General features: G+C 47.5%; 2 protein-coding genes across 2 annotated transcripts in view; one reads left to right on the plus strand and one right to left on the minus strand.

Annotated features, from left to right (window-relative positions):
- Nucleotides 1-8,821, plus strand: part of tmem245 (transmembrane protein 245) — a 12,854-nt gene extending 4,033 nt beyond the window's left edge. The window contains exons 7-18 of the mRNA XM_056601875.1: nt 683-706; nt 1,974-2,078; nt 2,370-2,452; nt 2,924-3,014; nt 3,125-3,223; nt 3,512-3,646; nt 3,737-3,859; nt 4,144-4,289; nt 4,380-4,480; nt 4,810-4,984; nt 6,324-6,518; nt 6,851-8,821. Of these exons, the coding sequence (XP_056457850.1) occupies nt 683-706; nt 1,974-2,078; nt 2,370-2,452; nt 2,924-3,014; nt 3,125-3,223; nt 3,512-3,646; nt 3,737-3,859; nt 4,144-4,289; nt 4,380-4,480; nt 4,810-4,984; nt 6,324-6,518; nt 6,851-6,899 (1,326 nt within the window). The 3' untranslated portion in view covers nt 6,900-8,821. The remainder of the gene's footprint in view (nt 1-682; nt 707-1,973; nt 2,079-2,369; nt 2,453-2,923; nt 3,015-3,124; nt 3,224-3,511; nt 3,647-3,736; nt 3,860-4,143; nt 4,290-4,379; nt 4,481-4,809; nt 4,985-6,323; nt 6,519-6,850) is intronic.
- A 2,203-nt stretch (nt 8,822-11,024) lies between these two features.
- The window catches only part of galnt1 (UDP-N-acetyl-alpha-D-galactosamine:polypeptide N-acetylgalactosaminyltransferase 1), a 47,178-nt gene continuing 31,053 nt past the window's right edge, over nt 11,025-27,149 (minus strand). Inside the window, exons 3-13 of the mRNA XM_056601445.1 lie at nt 25,779-25,947; nt 22,096-22,262; nt 21,352-21,479; nt 21,161-21,240; nt 20,261-20,431; nt 16,044-16,161; nt 15,315-15,495; nt 12,800-12,939; nt 12,547-12,645; nt 12,156-12,290; nt 11,025-11,412 (exon numbers count right to left, since the gene is read on the minus strand). Of these exons, the coding sequence (XP_056457420.1) occupies nt 11,266-11,412; nt 12,156-12,290; nt 12,547-12,645; nt 12,800-12,939; nt 15,315-15,495; nt 16,044-16,161; nt 20,261-20,431; nt 21,161-21,240; nt 21,352-21,479; nt 22,096-22,262; nt 25,779-25,947 (1,535 nt within the window). The 3' untranslated portion in view covers nt 11,025-11,265. The remainder of the gene's footprint in view (nt 11,413-12,155; nt 12,291-12,546; nt 12,646-12,799; nt 12,940-15,314; nt 15,496-16,043; nt 16,162-20,260; nt 20,432-21,160; nt 21,241-21,351; nt 21,480-22,095; nt 22,263-25,778; nt 25,948-27,149) is intronic.

Consider the following 27,149-nt stretch of genomic DNA (forward strand, 5'->3'; position numbering starts at 1 on the left):
ACACACACACACACACACACACACACACACACACACACACACACACACACTGCATTGCTATGTAAAAATGTCAACATGCCCACATGCTATCATTGTTAGCTGTTTTTGTTTCAGGCAAGATCAGGTTGCCATAGTTTGCAGCTAGCAGACTTTTTTCTTTAATTTAATGGTGCTCCAATACTCTAGATGATTTTGTTAAAACATTTTTCTCTGCCTCCACACTGTTTGACTTAAGAAAAATAGGCTTCAAATGTTTTCATGTTCTTGAGGTGACTCTGCCAGCTCTGCGACAAAGCATGCAACAACACATACCAAAACGAATCCATGCATAATATTACACACACCTACACAAACCAACTTGACAAACGGGGGCTGTGGTTGGAAAGCAGAACTGGGCCGTCTGCTGTACAGTGAATGCTGTATTTCAGACCCCAGAGAGGACCACACAATGACACGATGACCTTATATGGACACATCCTTGTGTCGTGACATAGATATAAAAACAAGGATCAATTGTTTTGCCAATCCAGTGTGGAAGCCTGCCTGCTCCTGTCTGTGTCTTCCTCCCTCTTGTACTGCCTGCACCCAGACAGAGGTGGGTGCTTCGCATTTCTCTGGGATGACTGACCCACACAAAACAGCTCGGATAATAACCCTCGTGTCTCTTTGTCTCTTCCCCAAGCTCTGGCAATGGCTTAACGAGAAGGTAATGTCGGGGTAGTTCATGAGTAGAAAGGGAGAGGTGTGGTGAGAGGGAGTGTGCGTGCGTGCGTACGTGTGAGCACACTGTTAGCAGCTGGCCTGACGCTCTACCATCCACTGTCATCAACCCCTCATCCAGGCTTTCTGTCCTTCTCGCCCTCCACTGACACCCCTCCCGCCCTCTCCCCTCCCCCCCCTACCCCCGCCATGCTTCTTGCTTTAATTGTGTCGTTGAAGCCAAGGCAGGGGCCATGGGAGCTCATCGGATCCTTAGCCCCTCCCCTAGCTTGAGATGATTGGCAGGGTCGGCTTCAGAATGTGTGAGCTGCATGGTTGATTGGTTGTTGTGAACAAAGCCAGGCACAGTTGTGCGGGTTAACGGATTTGTTTGGATGGTGGGCTGGGTAGTGTTTCCCCTCATGCTGAAGGGATGTTTTCACATCTTGATTTACCACTGAATGAAGGCCTCTTACTATGTAGGGGTCACTTTAAATGTTCTAATCTGACCTAGGGTGTGGTTAACATGTGGACTTAGAGGGGGAACCACTGTCAGGGGCTCCTATTGATGAAGGCCTTCTGCTAGGGAAGGGGCAGATTGTTAGTGTTGGGGAGGGAAGATTAAGTGAACATCAACCCAATAGGTCGGCCTTCCCACAGTTCAAGTGAACACATGGGTTATGCCTTAACATGTCTAATGCAGATAGTCAAATGCTCCTATTCCTCAGTACAGCACTGAGTTTCAGCATCACTATCACTTGCACCCGGCGTTTGTCCTGTCACTGACGTCAAGAAATCTTAACACCAACTTCAAAACAGAAGTACACACAGGCATTAAAAATATGCTGCTATACTGCTATACTAAGCTTTATGTTGGCTCTTACATAAAGGTTGGAGCAATGGGAAACCTGGAATCTATTTTTGGACACAGAATATATATTTCTAAATATATATAACCTAATTCTTTATAAGTCTTTCCTTTAGAATCGTACTACGTACTACTGTAATAAATTAGCGAGCAAGCAAACATGCACGTGCATCAATGCAGTCATGTGTGTTGGTGTATGTGTGTGTCATGCTTATAGACTGACCTCTGGTCCATTCAGTGAGCCTCTTCCCCAGGGTCCAAGATGACAGCATAGAATCCGGCCCAGGCCCCTAATCAGAGCTTCAAAAGAACGGTTTCTCCATGTGTCCAATCACTGGATGTATTTGGTCTCTAATAATAATAACTCCTACTATTCTCTGTCTCTATCTCCCTCCCCTCTGTCCAGATGATCGTATGGTTGGAACGTTCCCTGGATAAAATCATCAGCATCTTCATCATCTTCCTACTGGTGACAGGGACCCTGCTGATGGCTCTGCTCCTCACTGCCATGGTACGTCTCTATCGGGTCTCTTCATGCTTGCTGTAGTAGTTTAGAAGGATGGAAAAACATATTGAGCTGTACTTTTGTCTCGGGGATAATAACCAGTAATACAATACAAAGTAAGACAAATATAATGATGCATTGATAATGAAGTGGCTCCAGCAGACGTTTGGGGCTCCTCCGATACCCTGCTGTTTTAGGGCTCTGATGACATGCCCGGTCACAGAGTCAGGGGAGATCCATGTCAAGGTCAGTTGTGTAATGCGCTCCAACAGCTTTGGTCTCTCTTGCTCATTTTAGGTCCACCACGAGAGCGCGCACATCATCGACGTCACCAGCAACCTGATCAACGAGACGGTATCCAACCACCCCGAGTGGGCCAAGTACGAGCTCTCAGCGGGGGGCAGCCTTGCCGCCTCTCCCCCTCTCCCCCTGAGCCTCTGTCTCCGTAGTTTGTCAAACACCGGTTCCAATGTCCTCTCCTCCCTGTTGTTACCCCGTTGTTACCCTTGAGTGCCCCCCCCCCCCCCCCCCCCCTCGTGTGTCTGTCCATTCTTTCCCTACTGCCCTAATATTGCATGGCAGGGGGCTCCATTCAAGAAACACAACTGCCTAGCTTCACTTCCCCCCCACCCAATACTAGTGTCAGCTCACCACTCACTCCGTAATGATCGCTCGCTGACCACTGTCAGTATAGACCTCAGCGCTTTGGGCGTCTCCCACCTGTACCTTGAGTGGAGGTAGCGCTGATGGAGTCCCAGCCCCTTTCGCGGACCCCCTGGTGAACTCTCCCCCCTGTGCTCTCTACCCTTGGACCTCCTGATGCCTCCTGGTGACCTGGTGGCCCTCTCTAGCTGGCTGCCGGAGGCCTGCGTGGTGCAGAAGGTCCTGAACTCAGCAGCCACCAACGTCTACCAGCACGGGAGGGAGTGGATCACGCAGAAGGTGAGGGTTTGAACTGACGCACCGTAGGAACACGACAGGTTGAAGCAGAGTAAGAAAGGGAGTGATCATGTGTCGTGTCTCTTGTTGGGGTTTGTGTTCCTCCTGCTCAGCTTCATAAGATGCTGGGAGACAAGGTGAACCACACAGACGTCATCGAGAAGCAGGTCCTGGAGCTCTGGGACAGACTGTACCATTCCTGGTTTGTTAAGGTAACTGGGGGAGCGGGTGGGCAGTGTCCGATCACACTGCATTCACATGGAATTAAAATGGCCCATAAAACTAAGACTTCTTCAAAATGTATGTTTTGTATTTTGTATTGTTCTTCTGTAAATAAGTGGCTATAATTCTGTGGAATATGGAGCGAATGATAAAATAATCCTTCTCTTCGAAAACACCCAAGGGTATTTTGCGGCACCAAATATCCCCGCTCCAGTAATACAGTAGATGGTCTGCATGTTGTTTTGTAAAGTGCCCTAAAGCAGCGCCTTGTGTTCCAGAACGTGACCCAGTCGGGCCGGCCGCGCGGCCACAAGGTGTCTGCCCAGAGGCAAAACAGCTGGCTGGGGATGGACATCCTAGACTGGAAGGACGTGGCCTCCTTCGCACAGGAGAACATCGAGACCCTGCTGTCGGTGCGTCTGCACCACAGGCCCCCCCCCTAGCGTCACACAACCCTAGCCTTCAGGATGAGTGCTTGCCGCTGACACTTCTCTCCCTGACAGATCCTGGAGTCCTTGTGGGTGGTGATGAGTCGCAACGTGGGCCTTCTCATCTCCACGACCACCACGCTGCTGACCGTTCTGTTCCACAGCGGCACGGCACTACTCAACTTTGTGCTGAGTCTGGTGAGGGCTGCTGCCTCTTAGCGTCCTGTTTAAGGTCTGTTGTAGTAATGCCATCAGACTTCCCTTCTCCAATGGCTTCCTGGGTCCATGTTCAGGTCGTGGGATGATTTGACAGATCCCTGAACCCTCTGCCCTTCAACAGACAAAAGGGTCCCATTAAGAGTCTAGGACCCCTTAGAAGGGTGATCTTGTGTGCAGAGTGAATGACCCTTCTTCGGGTTGGAATCAGCAAGGCTGGTCCTGGAGGGCGTGCTGAATGTGTCTCGTTGTGTCTTTGTGTGTAGGTGATCTTCCTCACCACCCTGTTCTACTTGCTGAGCTCCAGCGGGGAGTACTACAAGCCCGTCAAGTGGATCATCAACCTCACGCCCCTGTCCCAGCCCGGGCCATCCTCAAACATCATCGGCCAGTCGGTGGAGGAGGCCATCAGGTGCGCTGCCACGCCCCGCTGGAGCCTGAATGGTGTGGGGTGGTGGTGGTAAGAGGTGCCTGACCTGTGTGTCTGTGTGTCTTATGCTAGAGGTGTGTTTGACGCCTCTCTGAAAATGGCTGCCTTCTACGGCCTCTACACCTGGCTGACGCACACTATATTCGGCATCAACATCGTCTTCATCCCGTCCGGTGGGTGCACTGGATTCCTTTGTTTTCATTGCGATACACAGCTCATTATGCCTTTCTCGACCAAAGTCGGTAACCATATCTATGCGACATCCTCCCCGTCTCTGTCTCCATGTCTCTCTTTCTCTCTCTCTGCCTCCCTGTCTCCATCTCTGTCTGTCTCCTTGTCTCTCTGCCGCCCTATCTCCCCGTCTCTCCGACTCCCTGTCACCCTGTCACCCTGTCTCTGTCTCCCTGTCTCTCTGCCTCCCTGTCTCTCTGCCGCCCTGTCTCCCTGCCTCCCTGCCTCCCCGTCTCCCTGCCTCCCTGTCTCTCTCCCTGTCCCGGTGTAGCTCTGGCTGCCATCCTGGGTGCGGTGCCCTTCCTGGGGACCTACTGGGCGGCACTGCCGGCCGTGTGTGACCTGTGGCTGGCCCAGGGGGAGGGCGTGAAGGCCCTGCTGCTGCTCGTCTGCCACCTGCTGCCCACCTACTTTGTGGACACGGCCATCTACTCGGACATCTCAGGGTGCGGCGCAGTCGATTCAATGAAGCCTGTTTGTGTATGAATGGAGGTGTATTGGTATAAGTGAGTGTGTTTGTATATGCACTAGAGTTTTGTGTGTGTGTGTGTGTGTGTGTGTGTGTGTGTGTGTGTGTGTGTGTGTGTGTGTGTGTGTGTGTGTGTGTGTGTGTGTGTGTGTGTGTGTGTGTGTGTGTGTGTGTGTGTGTGTGTGTGTGTGTGTGTGTATTCATGCCTGTTTGGCGCGTGTGTTGTGCGTCACCTTATGTCTGCCACTGTGCGAGCAGGAGAGACAGTAGGCCGTAGTGAGCAGGAGAGACAGTAGGTCGTAGTGAGCAGGAGAGACAGTAGGCCGTAGTGAGCAGGAGAGACAGTAGGCCTTAGTGAGCTGGAGAGACAGTGGGCAGGAGAGACAGTGCGCAAGAGAGACAGTTGGGTCCATAGTGAGCAGGAGAGACAGTGGGCCGTAGTAAGCAGGAGAGACAGTGGGCCGTGATGAGCAGGAGAGACAGTAGGCCGTGGTGAGCAGGAGAGACAGTGGGCCGTAGTGAGCAGGCGAGACAGTGGGCCGTAGTGAGCAGGAGAGACCGTAGGAAATATTGGGCAGTAGTGAGCAGGAGAGACAGAGGGCAGGAGAGACAGTGAGCAGGAGTGAGCAGGAGAGAGAGTGGGCAGGAGAGACAGTGAGCAGGAGGGACTGTGGGCAGTAGTGAGCAGGAGAGACAGGGCAGGAGAGACAGTGAGCAGGAGATCAGCGCAGGCCGTAGCACTCTGCTAAGGCACTGCCTCTGAGACTCATTTGACCGTCTCTGGGACTGGGAGTGTTGGACCCCAGTAGTCTGGCTGGACGCCAGTGGTCCCTGGCTCCGGTTGAATTCCTCCAGCCCCCTGTGAAGCCCCATCTCTCCAAACAGACTGTGTTTGGTGCTGACAAAGACAAAGCCAGCCGGGGAGCTTGGCAGCCTGTACTTCCTATCAGCTTATCTGGTTCTGTGAGCTTCTGTCTCGGTCTCCACTCGGCCACCAGTGTGTATGTAACCATTCTATATTTCTGCAACAAGCCCAGGCTATTTACATACTGCACTAATATGTGAGGGTTTTGTGTGTTTTGTATCATAATCTACAAAATATTCCTATTCATATAACATGTCTTTTGCCTTGTTGTAGTTCCTACTACAGCCGCTCCTATCCAAAGAGAACGGCTTTGAGTTGAGACGTATGCCATGGAGGAGCTGGTAGAGGGTTAGGGGTGCAGGCCTTTCAGCCGGGAGTCAAACCTCCCAACCACCTCTACGCTGTCCTCTCGTCGCTTGCATTTCTTGACTGGTCTCTTCCTCCCCTCCAGGGGCGGGCACCCCTACCTGACTGGCTTGGCGGTGGCCGGCGGGGCCTACTACCTGGGCCTGGAGGGCGCCATCATCGGGCCCATCCTGCTGTGCATCCTGGTGGTGGCGGCAAACATCTACAGCGCTATGCTGACCAGCCCCAGCTCCACCCTGCCCACTCCCGTGCAGCCCTCCTGGCCGCTCGGGCCTGGCAGGTACCGTCAGACGCACGCATGCACGCGCACACGCATATACCGGCACATGCACAGTGTCCACTGTTTCTTTGTTCCTGATTGGTTGATACCCTGTTCAGCACTTTCTATTGTGTTAGCGCAAATCCCTGTGTACCGTATCTCTGTGATTCTCCCTGTGTTTACTGATATTTTTTTACAACTATTTTATTGTCTCTTTCATGGAGTGAGCAGTTCTATAAATAATGCTTGATTTAAGGAGCGCAGTTAACCTCCAGGGAATATAATTGTATATATATAGTATTGAGATAAATCTTTGTGGGGGATCTTCGTGTTTTCCTGTGTGTCACGTGCAGGGTGTTCCTAGACACGACTCCCACCGTTCCGAAGAAGGCCCGTGAGTAAGGCAGTGGTCGCAGTCTTCTAGTCTTCACCCTTCAGGGGTTGCCCTCACTGAGTCGTCTGCGGAGCGTTCGCTAATCCATGACGGCAACTTCTCTGGCCAGAGGACACACGTGATGAAAACAAGATTCTAGAGGGCAGGCCGGCCTTTGGAGACCATTTACTACAAGCTTGCTATTTTTAATAGTGGAATAATCCGGAGACACAGTGCCTATGTTAATGTTCTTATTCTGACAAATGGCCAAATGCTATGAGAAAATGATGTGGCCATAATTTGATTGGGAATGCCAAATTAATTAGAGATAATTTGATGATCAAAATCTAGTGTGAGGAGGCTGCTTTGCGTGGTCTGGTCGGCGCTGCCCTTACCTCGTTCTCTTGGCGTCCAGCTGGATCAAGCAGGATTTATATTACAAGTTGTTTGGCTCGAACTCTTCATCCTGAAGCAATGTTTATATATATTTATAGAGAATAAGTCTTTTTTTTACGTTCTACTCTGGTATTGGTTCAACAGCTTCATTTTTTCCACATACCCCCTGGACCAGGGTCTTGGTACCCTTTTGTTTATATTTCTGTTTTAATGTCCGTACTGCTGACCCTATTTAACAATAATAGTTTATATCTGCTACTTTTGCTGTACATGACGCAAGTAGCCACGGCGATATTTGTCTTGATTAGGTGACTTTTTACAAAGGTAGAAAATAATAAGTTCTGTAATATTTCAGGAGGATTTATTTTGCTGCCTGATTTTCTTTTGTCTTGACCTGTTTGTATACAACAGACACACAAAGGTATCCATACACACACACACACACACACACACACACACACACACACACACACACACACACACACACACACACACACACACACACACACACACACACACACACACACACACACACACACACACACACACACACACACACAAACAAACAAACAAACAAACTCAGCAATGGCTCGGTCTGTTTCAACACGTTGCGAAGACTACAGCTTGGCTGACTCCTTCTACAAGCACTTTTCTGCCTAATTTCTATTAGTCTACCCATGAGGATAAGGCCCATGTCATGGTTATATTAAGAATTAGGACGGGTGAATTATAAATCTGATGCCAGACACTAATGTGCATACCATCTTCCAGTATTTTTAAGAAAAAAAACAAATTCACTTTACTGGGAGTTAACACTTACTCCCAGTAAATATATTTCGACTGAATATTAAGGAACTGTTTACATCATTTGGAGCTTTAATGAATAACTTGTGATTCATTAGTATGTGATGCACATATTCTCATGAATGCCTACTGTGTTGGCTTCCCACTCTCACTCACACTGGGACTCGTCTCGGTACGGTCGTTGGGCGACTCGTTCCACTGGTTCACTAATGTAATGTTAATGTGCGGTAGAAGATTTCTGTGATGTTTTTATACGTGCACAGATCTAATAAACATTACCATTTTACCAACTGGGCTCCATTTTCTTTTCTTTAAGTTATTTTGAACAAAAATAAAGCTTTGCCTTTTTGGTCTCCCTGTCCTGAGTGTAGCGTGGTCTGACCGGCTGATTACTCCTTCGAACCGTGCTCAAGGCAGGATCAATGCATTTACCACTGGCATGCCATTGTTTTGCACAGGTTATTTTACCTTGATTACCAGATACACCACACTGTTCTTGTGTGCACGAGTGTCACGTTTTTCAGTAGAATAGTTTGTGAAGGAGTTTAAGGTTGACATGATTTAAAATATACTGCTGTATAATAAGGTCTGGCTGATTCAGCCAAGGGCACAGCGGCCCATCCTCTGTTCAGTTTCTCAGGGCAGCTTCGCCATTTTGCTAAATTTAGTCGCAAGTATTGACAATGGACACACTGAGGTGGTTTAAACAAAATACAAATTAAATATTTTACCGTTGTCACTGTGTCCCCGTCTATTAACACATTATTTTTAATACCACAAAAAAAGATACAGCTTGGTTTTATTCTGTAAACCTTTTCACTTTTATTTTCTACAACATTTGGATCAGCTCAGTGTGGAAGCCTGGGTGTTTTCTTCCCCAAATCAGAGCACTCAAAACAATACTGTCTCCTCACCATACAGACAATCATCAGACGCCAGTCTGCTGAACACCCTCCGCTACCAAGTCCATCACCGAAGATGAACCAATGACCTATGTGTAAACCCCTTCTCCACTGGAGAAGGCTGAAATAGTAAAAACGTTGTTTTTTTTTCTCTCACTTGAGGCAGAGAGGAGGAATAAAAATGAAAAAGATGGTAGCAATGAATGAGTGATACGCAGATAAACCCACTGATTGAGCCTAGCTGCTCTCTTGTAAAAAAAAAACAGCTAAAATAAACGGTAAAAAGTATATCTGTACTGTGAGATATGCGGTTAAGAATGGGGATATGTCTGCTGATTCGCTCTACTACGTGGACCGCCAGTGAACCTCTTTCCCTGTGGTCCTCAATGCGTCTCCTACGGAGGACCTCATGAACCCCCCGGTCACCCCCCACCTCCTGCTGAGCGGGAGCGGAGGAAGGCGTCATTATTGCGCTGGCCGGCCTCAGTCCGACCCGCCGAGCTCCTCAAGCATACACAGCAGCGGAGAAATCTTTGCGTTCAGAATCTGAGAAAAGATTTGTTCTTTTTTTTGTTTTGCCCTTTCTGTACAATGGAAGCAGAGCAAATTGTGGTCCGCTGTTAAAACTATGTTAGGAGCGCCGTGTGCTTATATATATCTATATATATATAATTAAAAAAAACTGTAACCGCAAGGACAGAAGAGACCTCAGTCTCGGTGACCTGGAAGCAGCTTGGCTAGGGTTAGCATCGGGCTTCATTCACGCACACACGCACGCATTCACCAACGCGTCCACATGCACGCTCACACGCTCCACTGGAGAAAGGAGCCCTTGGAGTGCTTCTTCCAAGAGCCATGAGGAAGAATTAACGAGAAGGGAGCGACGGCGGACATCAACTCTGCTCTCCTAACGGGATGCGATGCTCCATTGAGCCAGACACCAGAGGCTCTGATAGGTCAACAGCCCTCAGACAGTGGCCAGCAGTCCGATATGCGGAGTGTGTGTACAAGATATATGTTCAACATCTCTAAAGACAACATCTGAAAGACTACAGTAACGGCTCTGTGGTACTCCTTACAGGACCGCAGAAACAAAGACGGGGGAAACAATTCAAACAAAGCAAAAAACATTAGACAAGACATTAGAGATTTTAAGATATCAGAAACATCCTCATGTTTCCATCCTATATCACTGCTCCTATGTTTACTTTTGGGTCTTCTCTAATGTCCTATAGCCCTGTGATATTATTTCTCTGGTTGGTGTGGCTGGAGTCTGTAGGTTGGATCTGGCAACACTAGAGGGAGACAAACACTGCTGCAGAGGATGGTTTCACACAGTCTATATAGAAATATATATAAACTGTATATATATATATATATATATAGAGGCATACAGGATCACTGTCCCTGTCATACACATACACACACACACACACACACACACACACACATAAAGGCACATACACACACACAAATACACTTCTTCATTTGACTTCACCGGAGTGCATATCTCATCCCTGTTACAAAATTAAATTAAAATAAGAAACAACTATAGCCACCAGACTCCTTGTCATATATTCTTCCCAGAATACCACCCCCTCCCTATCACACACACACACACACACACACACACACACACACACACACACACACACACACACACACACACACACACACACACACACACACACACACACACACACACACACACACACGCTCATACATCCATAAAACAAACAGATAAACAGGCAGGCACTCTTCCAATAGAGGCGATCAGTAAACAAAGTAACGGGTTGAGGGGCTGGACTCTGTGGTCCGGGGAAGCAGTGGACACAGCATCTCACCGACGCCCGTCTCCTCGCCACACGGAGGAGCAAGTTCCTGTCTCCTTCTGCAGGTCACATCTACAACATAATGTTTAAAACCGAACCCCGCCCAGAGGGCCAGGCCGTCTCCCCAGATGGGGGGGCGGGGGTCTCCCCAGGAGGGGGGCTCCCAGAGGAGGTCCATGGGGGGGGGGGGGGGGGGGGGGGGGGGGGGAGAGCAGGAGCTTCCAGAGGTAGTACCGTCCCGTTTGTCCTCCTGGCTCCTGACTCCGCTGGGTGGCTGCCCCACTCGCTTCGGGCTTCTGTGTGTGTGTGTGTGTGTGTGTGTGTGTGTGTGTGTGTGTGTGTGTGTGTGTGTGTGTGTGTGTGTGTGTGTGTGTGTGTGTGTGTGTGTGTGTGTGTGTGTGTGTGTGTGTGTGTGTGTGTGTGTGTGTGTGTGTGTGTGTGCGTGCGTGCGGGGAAGGTGTTCAGAAGATCTCCGGGAGCGTGACATTGCGCAGCAGCCACTGCTGGGCGCGGCCGTGCGAGCAGTCCTTGACGCTGGGCACCTGGCTGTCGTCCTCGTTGGCCTTGTCCAGACACTGGTTACTGTTCACGTGCACCAGGGTCAGCTTCTACACACAGACACACACAACGCACAGGGAGGGTCAGCTTCTACACAGACACACACAACGCATGGGGAGGGTCGGCTTCTACACACAGACACACACAACGCATGGGGAGGTCAGCTTCTACACACAGACACACACAACGCTTGGGGAGGGTCAGCTTCTACACACACAGACACACAACGCATGGGGAGGTCAGCTTCTACACACAGACACACACAATGCATGGGGAGGTCAGCTTCTACACAAAGACACACACAATGCATGGGGAGGTCAGCTTCTACACACAGATTCATGCCAGCCACGTTTCTTTGGTTTTCGATAAACTTGTATCGTCACGTTGACAAAAAAAGGTGACTTTTTCGTTCAGCCATGAGGGTCAATTTACATCAACTCCGTTCCTGTTCTGTTCAGCCACATCCTCATTTAAACAATAACTACGGACCCGGATAACCCCAACCGGAACAGAAAGAATCATAAAAATAGATGGACATCATATATCATACATACATAACATATACAGTAATGCAATATTTACAGAATTGCAATACAAATCGAATTGGCATTTAAAAATTGTTAATATAAGTCATATATATATCGTAAGTAGTAAGTCATATCATATTCTGAGTTCCCTGCCAATTTCAGACCATGAAAAGATGTGTCTGCCTGTCTGTCTGCCCAGTCTACATGTCTGTCTGCCCTGTCTACCGGTCTATCTGCCCTGTCTGCCTGTCCGGCTGTGTGCTCACCACAGGGTCGTACTCCCAGAGCTGGTTTCCTTTCAGATGGTGACACTTGAGCATCATGACCGGCCCGTTGAGTTTGGACACGTCCAGACACAGGTCATCTGTCCTGATCTCCTTATTGGCCGTGTAAGAGAAGACCTACACACAAACGACATGTTATTAGCAATCAATCATTCCTTTAATTACCATCATTTCTACAGATTGACTTTGTTTCCTTCCACCTTTTACTCATTTATATTGAGAGGAAAAAATCGATCGAGAGTCAATTTTTTCGCAAGGGCAATCATGAGCATAACGAGGCCAGATGATTTAAAGGACCTGACATATGTCTTCTGCATGACAATGACTCTACTGAGCCATTGTTCACAATCTGATGCTCCCTGTTCCCCTTCACCTGGTTGCCTCCCATGCCGTGGCAGTTGAAGATCCCGACCTTCTCGTTCTCCTTGCGGGCCATGTTGTCCAGGCACTGATTGGTCTCCACGTTACGGATCTGGGGAGGAATGAGACAACGGCGGCCGTCATTCAGAACACGTTCACAGGATGAGGGTTGATTCAGAGGATCACGCCCATGTTTGTCACTGGTTGGAGCAAGCCTGTGAAGTGACTTCATTAAAGGAGTGAGTGTGGGGTGTGTGTGAGGGTACCTCTCCCAGGGAGTAGTAGTGGCGGGGAATCTGAGAGTCCGGGTAGACGTTCTCCAGGTACCAGCTGAAGGGTTTACATTGAAGCTTCTGTCTCAGAGCCGACCGAGACGTGATGTCACCGTAGTCTACTTTGGTCACGCCTGGATGAGTCACACACACACACACACACACACACACACACACACACACACACACACACACACACACACACACACACACACACACACACACACACACACACACACACACACACACACACACACACACACACACACACAAACGCACATGCACACACACAGGCCGACACACACACATACACACACACACACACACACACACACACACACACACACACACACACACACACACACACACACACACACACACACACACACACACACACACACACACACACACAGGCAGACACACACACAAAAACAAACACACAATAAGGGATAAACATTGATATTTTCATTTCAACGTACACAACAGCATGGAAGTATAATTCTTTATGAGCAATACACCTATCCATGCATGTGTGGGTGTGCGGATGTCTCAATACAGGCTTATAGACACCGCATGGTCTGATATTTCTCTCTGAGCCCCGCCCTACAGACTCAGGTCATGACAGTAACATAACACTGACACCCAGTTAATGTTCACACACACACACACACACACACACACACACACACACACACACACACACACACACACACACACACACACACACACACACACACACACACACACACACACACACACACACACACACACACACACATGGAAGGCCAAAAAGTTCCCAACTCTATTGACGATGTGTAAGGATTAAATCTATTTAAAATGTGTCGTTTAAGCTTTCATAAGCCCCATATTACAAGGGGTCAAACAATACCACAGTGCTCTGGAGCATTGAAGACCTGCTTGTGGTGGTTGCTGATATTCGGGTTGGACATTTTGAAATTTGATTGAACAGGATATCTGAATAGCAATTTCATCAATAGTGTCATCACAAGATCCTGTTTTCATAGCATATAATAAACATGTGATTTCTATCAATGTATTATAATTAGTGCCGTCAAGCGATTAAAATATTTAATCGCATTAATGTCAAAGTTAACTCGTAAAGCTTTTCTATGCTAAATATCCCTTGATTTCTTTGTCCCATAAATTTTTCTAATTTTAATGCTCTTATCAACATGGAGAAGTGCATTGGCTTGCCTTGTGCAAATGTTTTTTTATTGATAACAACATTGCCATATACTGATCAAAACAAAAGAAATTACTAAATTATTAAATTAAGTACAAAGATAAAATAGGACTCAGCCTATAGTGCAATGAAACGATAAACATACAAACATACTGCCTTGAACATAGCATTCAGGCTACTGCTTGTTTTTTTTGAGCCAAAGAAAAAAAAAAAAAAGAAAAAAAAAAAAAAGCGTTAATCGCACGATAAAAAAATTAACGCCGTTAAAATTGGTTTGCGTTAACGCCGTTAATAACGCGTTTAACTGACAGCACTAATTATAAAGTATGATCATCATATTTATGACATTTATATCAGCACTATCCTGAATGTGCCACCTCTAAAAGAGAGAAATGTTTGGCCCTCATAACAGACTTTATCCGCTTTTCATGAATATAACATTACCACCGGAGGGAATGTGGATTTCTTCTCTAAAGTATTGGATGCAGCAGCCTAGTGGAGACCACCCTGATCATGTGACCTCATATTCTGTTTGACCTTTGGCCTTCACCGCCCACATCTATCTCAGTGGTTGGGGGGTACTGGGGGGTGTACTGGCCTGAACAGACAGACTCCTTCAGCCCATCGGCTCATCCTGACATGTGACACCTCCACTCTGTTCAGAGGAAGTCTGCTTGTGTCCTCCTCTTCTTGTTTGATGGTTGTTTTGGAGATTATTGCCATAACTGCACAAAGTTGACTCTGCTAATGTTAGCGTTACTGCTAGTTGCTAGCTGCTTCGGGAGACGCCATCGCTGTTTTGAGAGCGGCGGCTTGTTTTTTACGTCACCAACTACGACACGGTCAGTGTCGTAGTGATTGGCCGATTATTGTAAGGAGACGGATGTGGGTGGCTAGAGGACTGATCCGTGAGGTGGAGCTGAATGTGAGGTCACGTGATCAGGATGTGGGGTCACATGATCTGGATGTGAGGTCATGTGATAAGGATGGTCTCCAGGCCAGGAGCCTGCATCCATGGCAACAAAGCATCTCTTAAATATCGTCTGTATTGATTTGATCAGGTAAATAAACATTGCCCATTGGTAAACCAGTATAGATTGGACATAGATTTAAATCAATACACATCTACAATGACGTGTCGTTGTGACCCTTTTGGCCTTCAATACGAACACACGCGGACAGGCACACACACACACACACACACACACACACACACACACACACACACACACACACACACACACACACACACACACACACACACACACACTACACACACACACACACACACAAACGGCCACCTACCAGGAGAGATGATGTAGAAGAAGTTCTTGAACTCGTCCATCCACACCTCGGCCAGGCGGCGATTGTTCTTGTTGATGATCTGACCCGTGCCCCCGGGGAAGGTGTAGGGCGTGGCCTTGCGGAACACATGACCCACGTGAGAACATGTGACGATCTCCAGGGTTCCACCGCACTGCCAGATCTGCCATCAGAGACACCGGATAACATCATGTAATAAGATCGGCCATCAGAGACACCGGCCAATGCTGTGTAACAGAGACCCACCCCTAGATGATACCACGCCTTTTGATAAGATCACCTTTCTCTAGCCTTTTCAAGACAGGCTTTAGAAAATACACACAGCCATGTCTCACAGCGGGGTTAATAAGGCAGGCATTATCTAGGACACTTTTAACATGGACACTTTCAAAAGCTGAAAATATCCACCTTTTGGTTGCCTCAACCACTCTCCTGGTGTTTATCGTTTCATTGCACTATACTCCAACCTCCAGATCTTCATGACATCTTACGCTCCACAGACACTGGTTGGGGAGCGTGTGGGAGGCTTGCATGAAGGCTATATATACCAGCACATCAAAACATGCACAAACAAAACACGGAGGTGTCTGTGCAGTGTTTACCGGCCTATGCTAGTGATATAAGGGCAGTATACAATGCAAAGGATAAATATGAAGATATGTATCCTACATGTACTGTGTGTATGTATCATCTATCTATATGTATGTTTACCCGGAAGGAGATCTCCAGGTTCTCTCCTCCCCAGATATCCATGCCAGCATCATAGGTGCCGATCTCCTGGAAGTAGTCTCTGTCTATGGAGAACAAGCCCCCCGCCATGGTGGGGGTCCTGAGGAGGGAGGGAGGAGAGAGCATTAGGGCTGCCATGGAAAGCAGGCACATGGCAGCAGCCATGAGGTAACAAGGACCGTGAAGTGAGGACTTCTAAAAGTTGCTGGGGGGTATGCATCTCACGACAGCCACACGCAACTTCAGCTGTCCCTCTCACTTTCCCCCCCACATCTTCCTGTTTTCCTTTTGCTCCCCCTGCTATGGTTTTGAAGGCTCTCAGAGCCATGTCCAAAAATAAGAAGTCGATGTCTCTCTCTCTCTCTCTCTCTCTCATATGGAAGTGGACAATGGCTAGTTTAGGATTGTTTTTTTACTCTGCTTCCAAGTACTCGGCATCGACACAAACATATGAAATTAGGTTGAAAACATATCCTGTGACCGCAGCGGTTGAGGGCTGCTTGGCGGACCACAACATCTTACGGAGACTGGAAAATAACGACTCAACCCATGTGTGTTTCAAAAATAAACAACGCAGGGAAAGAAAACAGATCAGCTGTCTGTGGGATAATTAGTAACACATTAAGAGTTTGTTGAACAAACACCGATAATTGTCCTGGGGCTCACAAAGTGTCTCTAACAAAGCTGACAACAGAATTCATAATACATAGTATTAACATGGACAACCGACCACGCCTTTGAAGTTAAGGAGATATTTTTTATTTTTAGTTGCGCATAGCATCTTGACTGCTATGTTTCCTCTGCTCTCCACTCGTGGCGTACAGCCCAGCAGGTGGGTTGGCACCAGACCTATTCCCCACAGTCTACCCAGCTAATGCAAATGTTCAACCACATCCCACGGCGCCTTGTTAGTATCCAAATGGCTGGTTCCCTGGTGGGAGTGCCTGAATGTCAATGAGCGTGGTGCAGACAGGCGGCAGGGCTTTCTGCTCGGTGGCTAGGCTGCTACTTTAGGGACAGCACCAAACACTGCCAATTGTTTCTGTAAATTGCATCCTTTTCCTAATCTGTTCCTGCCAGGACACGACAAACTTTTAATTTTTCTGAGAAATACGGAATTATAAAAATAAGACAGCTCAGATGTGTGTTTTGTGTACTCTACCTACCAGCCGTCTGCTGGGAAGCTCCTGATTTATGGTCCCAAATCTGGAGTATTTTCTTCCTTTTACGCAACCAAAACACAGCTGCACCAATACATTTCAGCTGAAAATAACAACCTTTCTTACACTCTCTCACCAGACTACAATGGAAGCATGGGGCTCTGGAGATAAGTGTCTTATCTGCTCTTCACTCCAAAGACAATACACAGAGCAGTATGGGGAAAACATCTCCATCACAAGCAGGGTGAGAAGGGAAAACAAATGATTACACCGCCTTCTGCTAGTATAGCTCCAGGGCTGCTATTTGAGGAACGCAAAAAGTGTTTGTCCATTCAGTAAACCGCGCCTCCAGCGTGAGTGGAGCTGCAGCTACTGAAGCCCTGAGGGCCCTGACGGGGGGACCTTAGGGGCGGAGCCTGGTACCTGACAGGGGGCCTGAGGGGCGGGGCCTGGTACCGGACAGGGGGCCTTGAGGGGCGGGGCCCGGTACCTGACGGGGGGCCTGAGGGGCGGGGCCTGGTACCTGATGGGCAGCGTGCGGTCACCCTGAGGGGCAGGGCCTGAGGGGCTGGGCCTGGTACCGATAGAGATGCGCGATTGGCAGTTGCAGCCGCGGACTCCGCGGCTAAACTGCGGATCGGGTGGATGACGTGGCAAAAAATAATATTTGCATTAAATGGGCGGTTAGACCAATCAAAATAAAAATATTTATTTTTCTGTTTATTCTTATATATATATATTTATACATATTCTTCCATATTTTTACTTCTCAATGCTGTGGAACGCTCCGTTCACTTGCATTGGCCCTTTCACATTTGCCAGCGGTGAATTATTTTTGATAATTCACCGTTGCTAAGCAGACCGCTGTGAAGGGAAGTGGATTTTTTGCCTCTATTCACGTCTTAGGTATCACTCCGCAAGTAGTCCGGTAACTTGTCAACCCCAGCTTCTTCGGTTGCTAAGCAACGTCAACGTCTTTGGCAGAATACTTCTCTGCTGATCAACACTTGATCAGCAGAGATGGCAGTGCAGGTGAAGGTAGGACGTCAAAGGCTCAAAAAGGGAGAACTAAAAACCAAGGAAAAAGAACTTTGAAGTGGTGAATCAGGATGACACCAGTGCAGGCTATGTCATTTGCAAAGGCTGCGAAGCTGTCTAAGTTCATGACAGTCACAAGACGGGTATGTCTAACATGGTGCATCACAAGTGTGCTAAACCCCAAACCTACACAAACACCTTGACAAGTTTCGCCCGTCGAGATCCACAGTGTACCACAGGATGTCAAATCAAAGCTGACAGATGCATGTGCGGACCTGTGCTCTCTTGATATGCGCCCGTTCAATATAGTGTAGTGTGGAATTTGACCCTAACCTATAAAGAAATGATGCCGGGCCCCGATTCGGATAGCATTGAGGATGTAGTGGACATGATAGATTACTGCAAAGAGCTTGTTGCATACCTGAAGAGAACCGGTGCGATTGCCAGCCTAAAGAATACCGTGAATCAAGAATGTGATGTGCGGGGGAACAGTAAAGTCACTATGTTGGAATCGATACAGAAACAATACCAAGAAATAAGAGAGCTGCTAAAGAACAGAGACCAAGAACATCGCCTTGATGGTATCCACCAGGATCAACTCACACACTTGATCGACTTTCTCACCATTTTCAAGTTAGCAATCAACAAGCTTGAAGGTGAACATTACCCAACCATTTACATGGTGTTGTTCCAGTTTACCAAGCTCAAAACACACTGTGAGCCCAAGACTGTAGACCCACCTTACATGAAAAGTCTTCGCTAATCGCGCGTCTGCCCTGCTTGATGAGAAGATGTGCCCTACTGCTACTCATTAAATTTCTCCACCCGAAATTCAAGTCCCTTAAAATGCTGGTAGAAGAGGATAGACGAAAAGGGATTGAGCAAGATGATACAGCCTGGGTTATTTTGTTTCGATATTAGTTTTATTTTAAAATTAATTGTAAAATTACCACTCGTGGAATAAGGAATTTAAAAGAGATTATGGAGGGATTTGACTCAGAAGTGACATTTGGCAATGGCACCGCGAGATGTTCAGAACAAGTTAAACTTCTAGCTCAATAACATCCACAGCTAAGAAAGAAAGATAGTCTAAATTTTTTGATTTGCAAGGCAAGCAGGCAAGTTTTGGGGTTAATATGTAGGCCTACAATAAAAAAAATTGAACATGCATGTTGCATTGTTGGGCGGTAGACTTTATAGGCTTTCTTTATTTTTTACAAAAAATAAAGTGCAATAGGCATTAGCTTAAATAGTAGGCTAAATAGCAGCATGTTGAAATGGTGTTCCAAATTGCGTTTTTTATTACAATGATACAATTTTACAGCCTAGTCGGATAAGGTCAGGTTCGCCTATGTGCTTTTATTTAGGCTATTTATTTATTTTTGTCCCTGTTTCGATCGGAGACAGATGATCTTCTGGGTATACAACATAGCCAATAGGCTATCCTACTAGGGACTTTAGCCTTGCAATATCTTTGCTGCATTGGATCAGTCTCCTCTCAAGAACACGCAAGGGCTTTCTAGCCTCGCGTCAGCAGTGCCTTGCTTTGCCGTATAAAAGCAACCTGCGGATGGTGGGCGGGTGCGGTCTGGAAATTTGGTCCAAAAAAGTCGGTGCAGATGGATGGCGGATGGATGATGCGTTCGTGATGCGGTTGCGGATGAAATAATAGCCCATCCGCGCATCTCTAGTACCTGATGGGCACCGTGCGGTCACCCTGAGGGGCGAGGCCTGGTACCTGACGGGCAGCGTGCGGTCCCCTGAGGGGCGGGGCCTTGTACCTGACGGGCAGCGTGCGGTCCCCCTTAGGGGTGGGGCCTTGTACCTGACGGGCAGCGTGCGGTCCCCCTGAGGGGCGGGGCCTTGTACCTGACGGGCAGCGTGCGGTCCCCCTTAGGGGTGGGGCCTTGTACCTGACGGGCAGTGTGCGGTCCCCCTGAGGGGCGGGGCCTTGTACCTGACGGGCAGCGTGCGGTCCCCCTGAGGGGCGGGGCCTTGTACCTGACGGGCAGCGTGCGGTCTCCCTTGCGGCGGTCCATCTCCCTCTGCGGGACGGGGTACCAGCGGAAGTTGAGCTTCCAGTTGAAGCCGCCGTAGGTCATGTCGGAGCCCGCCATGTATTCAAACGTATCGTCGCTGATCACGTCGATGATGGGACACACCACCGTCCGCCTTTTGAAGGGCACACCCACACACACACACAACACACACACACACGTAAGCATAGCAGGTTAAAACAAAAAGTGTGACATGATGCTAAGTGGTGAAGTGGACTTCCAACAGGACGTTTGGATATGGCGCTACAGTAGGGGGGGTTGGGGTCAGGGCAGGGTGTAAAGAGGCATGCATTGGCCTGCTGGTCATAAACCCAGGTGGCCGTCAGGGGAGGCCTGACATCTGTCCTCTGGAGCTCAACACATTCTGACCAACAGCTGACCGCTTTGCCACCATGTTTCATCATGGTTAGCTCTGGGCTCTGTGCATGAGTGCCTTTGTTTGTGTGTGTGGCGGGATCTGCACGTTTGTCTGATTACTGGCGGTAGTAAACAGAATTGGTAATTAGGCATCAAATAAACACACAAGGGCAAACCCCCTGTAGGCTCAACGATTGTTCATTGATTTTTGAATATGCGTGTTTGTAAATGTGTGGATGTGTGTGTTCAAGATTTATGACCTCTGTTTCTGTCCTGCAGACAGTGTGTGTGCGTGTAATGTGTATGTGTGTGTTTGTGTGTGCGTGTGTGTGTGTTTGTGTGTGTGTGTCTGTGTGTTAGTGTGTGTGTGTTAGTGTGTGTGTCTATGTCCGTGTGTGTGTTGTGAGTGCATGCGTGCGTGCGTGTGTGTGTGCGTATCTGTGTGTGTGTGCGTGAGTATGTCTGTGTGTTTGAGTACAGGTCTTACTTGTCTATTTTGATGCGTGCTAGCAAAGGCTCTAGCCAACCTGTGGTGCATTCACAGTGGGCATCCAGGAAGGTGATGACCTGGAGGTTCAGAGATAACATCAAGAGACAGACTCAAGCACGCCAGTACTGCATGGATCACAGGTATTTGTACACACGCACACACACACACACACACACACACACACACACCTGGCCGGTGGAGATAGATGCTCCTTTGAGGCGAGCCCGTATGAGCCCAGACCTCTGCTCCATCCTTATCACACTGACGCGAACCTCCAGCCTCCTCACATACTGCTCTAGGGGACGCTTCAGGAAGTCTGACACACACAGACACAGACACACAGACACACACACACCCACACCCACACACACACACACACACACAGAGCAAGGGGACAGAGGATTGCACTTATTTCCGGGCGTACACAGTTTGAGGCGCTTTCCTGAATTTGCATGTGTGTATGTGCGGCAGACTATCTCCTACTTCTTGCTGAGTTTGAAATATAGTGACCAAATAGACTTTCTGCTCTCCTGATGATCTCATGTCCTCCCCTGGCTCCACCCCTCCTCCACCAGCCCAGTCGGAGGGCGGGGTGGAGCAGGGTTTAGAAGGTCAGGGTTTGGTGGATTGAGGGTAATAACAGAATGTAATCCCTGCGGCGGGTGAATTAAAAGACTTAATCTTTCCCAAACTGGGATTACAGTACAGCCCACGGTGGAGAGGAGCAGGCGACGGTCCACATGTACAGGGTTGTTTGTCAAAACAAACACATACACACAAACACATACACATGAATTCACCGAGAAAAAAATAAGCTAAACCCTACCCAGGCCACAACACAACTGAGACCCGATTCAATTATGTGTCTGTCTGTCTGTCTGTGTTTCTGTTTGACTGTGTGTGTGTGCGTATGTCTGTGCCCGCGTGTGTACCTCGTTCGCTGGCGTCGTCCACCAGCACTATCTCCTCTAGGAGGGAGTGTGGCGAGCGGTCGATGACCGAGTGGACTGTGCGCAGCAGCGTGCTCCAGGCCTCGTTGTGGAACACGATCACCACGCTGGTGCGAGGGAGATTGTCTGGATACAACTTGTTCTTGCACCTGTGCAGCAGAGAGACGGAAAGGCCCTTCAGAACACAGCAGAACACAAAGCCATCCTGGAGCTTATCCGCTTTGATGTATTGAAACATCGTATTGAAACATCGTTAAACACAGTTTGCACGAGACAAGACATATCATTACTCCTCTTTATACACGTGCGAATAATGATGCAGGGTGGGATTATGATGTATGATGTAATAACACGGGATGGAGGACGTGATGAAGATCAGGACGACACTATCAATATGTTCAACCCAGCCGGAGAGACAGATCTTCATACTGTATCTAAATCCGCTGGGATTTACAACTAATTATTAACCATTATATCTACATCAAACATTCATATAATAATTCATTCAAAACGTTTGACATGTTTGATCTGCCATCCAAACAAATCGAGACAACATCCGTGACACATATGAACACATTTCACAGAGACGCTGAGAGCCACCCTGGCATGACACCTGATGGTGTTACTACTGCACTGTGAACTGTGTTGATCGTAGCGTGAAGCCCATTCATGTAGGCCTCTGCGTTATAGCTGGTGCGAGAAGGTAAGGGACATAAAATGCTGAGCACAGCAGAAATACTGTCACAGTGGGATGTGGGCCGATTCAAATACATCTAAACACCACGGTGTGCAGAGTGAAACCAGAGTGAGTCCAGAGTGAGACAAGGTGCACACGGGTAGAACATGCCAAGGGGTTGAACATGCCAACAGGGACAACATGTTGGACTTCAGGATCTTAATGACCACATTAGATCATCAAATGGTACTTTCTATCTACCCCAGAAATTCATGGAGAACAAATGGATAGAAAACAAACCATGTCAAATGTTATTTTTTCAGAACTTTTCATCTTTTTCAATGGTCTTATCTCAAGCTTTAACAGGCTGATTGTGTTAATCTCAGCACATGCTCAGCACATGCTCAGCACATGCTCAGCACATGGCCAACCAGTGTTAGATGAGTGTTGCTGTCCTGATCCTCTGCTAAGAGCTGAAATTGATATTGTGGTGCAAGGGAATTCTGGGCGGGCCCCTTACTCAGACCGCCTGGGCACTGTCCAATCTCTTCTATCCGCTGCGGTGTCCACCCGAAGCATTGGATTGAGTGATTCCTAATCATCTGGAATGAGGACAGTTTGACGGGCACCTCTGACTGCAGGGAATTCTATGGACAACTGTCCACGTCAATTCTCTGGTGGGCATTCATAGGGAGACATGCAAAGGGAATACAGATGATGATAAAAAGGAAACAGGGACAAGAGGAACATGAATTGGTACGGCGAGATCCCAGTTCCAACCTGTGCTGCCTACAGAACATGCACGATAGACCCCCAGCACAGCCTGATCTAAGCCCTCTGATATTAAATTGTCTCTCTGACCAAATCGGTTTTCCCAACAGAACAGCTCTGATGAGCTCAAACTCCACACTAAAAGAGGAAATGTAAAACAGAGTGACTTCCTTTGATAGATCAGAGCTTTCCTAAAAGTCCATGTCCAATATTCTTCTTTCTAGTCTACCCCTCCCCTCCTACAGCTAAAACGCTCATTCCTGCTTTTTCTCTCTCTATCTCCGAGTCTATATCTCTCTCTCTCTCTGTCCGTCCCAATCTCTGGAATGCTGCCTCATTCTGCTGCATTCTCTGACAGTAGGAATGCAAAAAGCAGCAGCGAAGTGTAGATAACAGCAATACAACCTGCCCATTAGCTCAGTTTATGTGCATGTGTGTGTGTGTGTGTGTGTGTGTGTGTGTGTGTGTGTGTGTGTGTGTGTGTGTGTGTGTGTGTGTGTGTGTGTGATTCACTAAATCTAATTTATAAACTCATGGAAGTTTTCAGCTTTCGTTTGCACTTTCTTTGCCACATCACTAATACTAACCCCCCACCCCCCACACAAACACATACACACTGAAAATACGACACACTTTAACCACAGGAATGTATTTGCTTGTTACTCGCGTTCATCGTTCTAGTTAAGGCTACACAGTGCTGTGTGTATCTAATGTATTTAAATCGAATCCGTCAGTGTTGAGTGTAAAGCATTATAATTCATTGCAGACTTATCCATCAGCCAATTCATTTTGGGGGATACAAAGCCAGGGCAGAAGATAGCTTCTCATCGGGCGGCCCCTCCCTCTTGCCACATATGCAGACATAACTGCATGGTCCCAAACATGAACAGGGCTCCTCACAACGCCCTGTGCAGTCACCTTCTAAAAGGGGAACAAGTCCAGGTTTCTGAAGGTTGTGGTGTGGAAAGACCTTCATTAAGTCATAGTCCCAGACATATAGATACAGACACGTGCACACACCAGGCACAGAGCCCAGAACTCCCTCTGTCATCATTACTTCCATTTAAACACTGCAATGCTGACGCCGTTGCAATTCAACTCCAGTCAATTTCCACTCCCCAGATTTTAACCAACGGCAGAGATAGGTCAAGTCCATCCTTTCAGGTTTCTTATGCCTGTTGTAAGTCTACCCACACCCATGCACGCACGCAGGTCTGTAATCATATGCACCTCCAGCTCCCCACACACACACACACACACACACACACACACACACACACACACACACACACACACACACACACACACACACACACACACACACACACACACACACACACACACACACACACGCCTATACCTTACACACACTGACAGACAGAGGGGGTGAGATGCCCTGCTCTATATTGACTCTGTCTTATCTCCTAATTGGAAAAGCAGATAGAAGGAGAGCTGTGAGAGTGAAAACACACCTAGTAATCAACTCTTCGCTCAAAGACTGAAACCCATTTCACGGATCAATGTGCTGCTTCTGCTCTGGCTGTCTGGCGTGCGTGTGCAGACAGGCCCTATGGACGCCTGTCTGTTAAGGAGGTGTGTGTGTGTCCACCTATCTTTCCATCTAATCCCCGTTCATTACCGATTTAGGGACATATCTCCATCAAAGGAAAAAGGGAGGCGTTCAATGCTCTGCCTTTAGCTGAGGCCCAGAGCTCTGTCAGCGGCCTGTGGGACGGCTAGCCGCTGGGGCGCTCACACATCTTCACCCACTCATTCCCTGTGTCTTATCATACTGTCTATTACACATCGAGTACTCTGAAGTTAATGAGATAGAGTTCTTCCAACTGTGTTTTGAGAACATTTGTTTTCACATCCCAATGCCCACTAGAACAAGTATCTATATTATCGTGGAACGAGGAGAGGTGTCCCAATAGGATGCTTTGTGTAGAGATTGATGTTAAAAGAGTTCTTGGTGCAGAATTCAGTGTATAATACTGGGATATAATTGAATCCTTCAGAACAAGGCCATGACTGACAACCTCACAACACAGTCCCAGTACACTTCAAACCATTGCAATCACACAGGTTTCAATGGCATGGCCAGTGAATGGGAGTTATATTTCACATTCAATGAATCCAACCCATGAGATGTCCCAGTGAGTGATGAGTTCTAGGTGGGAGGGACCTCCGAGCCATGCCCTGCCTGAGAGACGCCTACCCTTCCAGACGGACGTCGGGCAGCGATCGGTTTAGAGCGATCATCTCTGAAGCCATGAGGTTGAACTGATTGATCTTAAACATCTCCTTCATCTTCTCCTGGTTGTCCTTGGAAATCACCACAGGCTTCCCCCCTTCTCCGGGCCCGTCCCGGGGCCGGGTCAGAGTGTCTGGGTAGGGAAGAAAAAGGAAAGCTTTCAGGAGAGGGCATAGTGCTCCGGGTCAGAGGTCCGCCTCCCAGGAGGTCTATGCCCAACCAGGCTTATATTTGTTGGAGTTAATACACTTGAAGAGTCTCTTTACCACACATATATTAATACTCTTGTATAGTCTCTTTACCACTGATTTATTAATACACTTGTATTGTCTCTTTACCAATCCTTAGTAAATACACTAGTATAGTCCCTTTGGCTGTTCACTCAAAATGGGTTCTTAAACAATATAACTCTGTTCAAGGATGCATCTACCAATGTTTCCACAAAATGAATTAGTTTATATTTTACTCAGATTAGAAATTATGTTTGGTGCCCCAAATGCTATTTATTTTGTTAAAAAACGTTAGATCAAAAGATCATTGGCATTGTTGTCAATGGAGAATAATATGGAAAAATACTGACAACAAAATTATGTTCTTCAATAGAAGAATAGAAAGCGCATGATGATATTGTAGGTGTCGTTCATGAATTACTTTATGGAGGTAGCATGAAGAGAAAAGGTAACACTACCCACTAAACATTGGACGTCGAATAGACGTGCAGATCATGTCTATATCTGGTCCCTCGGTCCATGACCAATTCTGTACATCTATTTGACGGCCAGACTAGGTCCACTATTTGGATGTCAATCCGTGACCCAACTTGGACGTCATATTGCCGTTCAACATTTTACTTTTCAACCGGGTAAATATTTTGGACGTCATTTGGACGGTGCATGAAATGTATACAAGATCCCACTGCGCAATGTGACGTCGGAGTGACGTCATGTCTGTCATTATTGGACGTCAAATTCGGTCCACTGATTTATTGAAAGTTATTTTTTTATGGATTCCGGACTGCAACACACTTTGGTTCCGTCCTTCCGTTTCCCAGTACTAATAACCCCTTGTCTCACAACAAATATTTAGTCCCGGTTCCCACAACAATATTAGACCTTAATAATTGGCGATAAATAAGTACTCAAAAATATAAATTAATGATCACCGGTTTTACATATAAACTCTTTCAAAATTACAACTTGAAATAGTGGTCTGGGTTTGAGTGTACCACACATACATCTATTTTTGCATTTATCTGTTTATTTATTTGTAAATTCAGTTTGTGGGAAAAGTTCCGTAAATAATTTCATGGTAGCCTAGCCTATCCACCTTTTTAAC

Source organism: Gadus chalcogrammus, chromosome 11, assembly GCF_026213295.1.
Source record: "Gadus chalcogrammus isolate NIFS_2021 chromosome 11, NIFS_Gcha_1.0, whole genome shotgun sequence".
NCBI classification, from domain to species: domain Eukaryota; kingdom Metazoa; phylum Chordata; class Actinopteri; order Gadiformes; family Gadidae; genus Gadus; species Gadus chalcogrammus.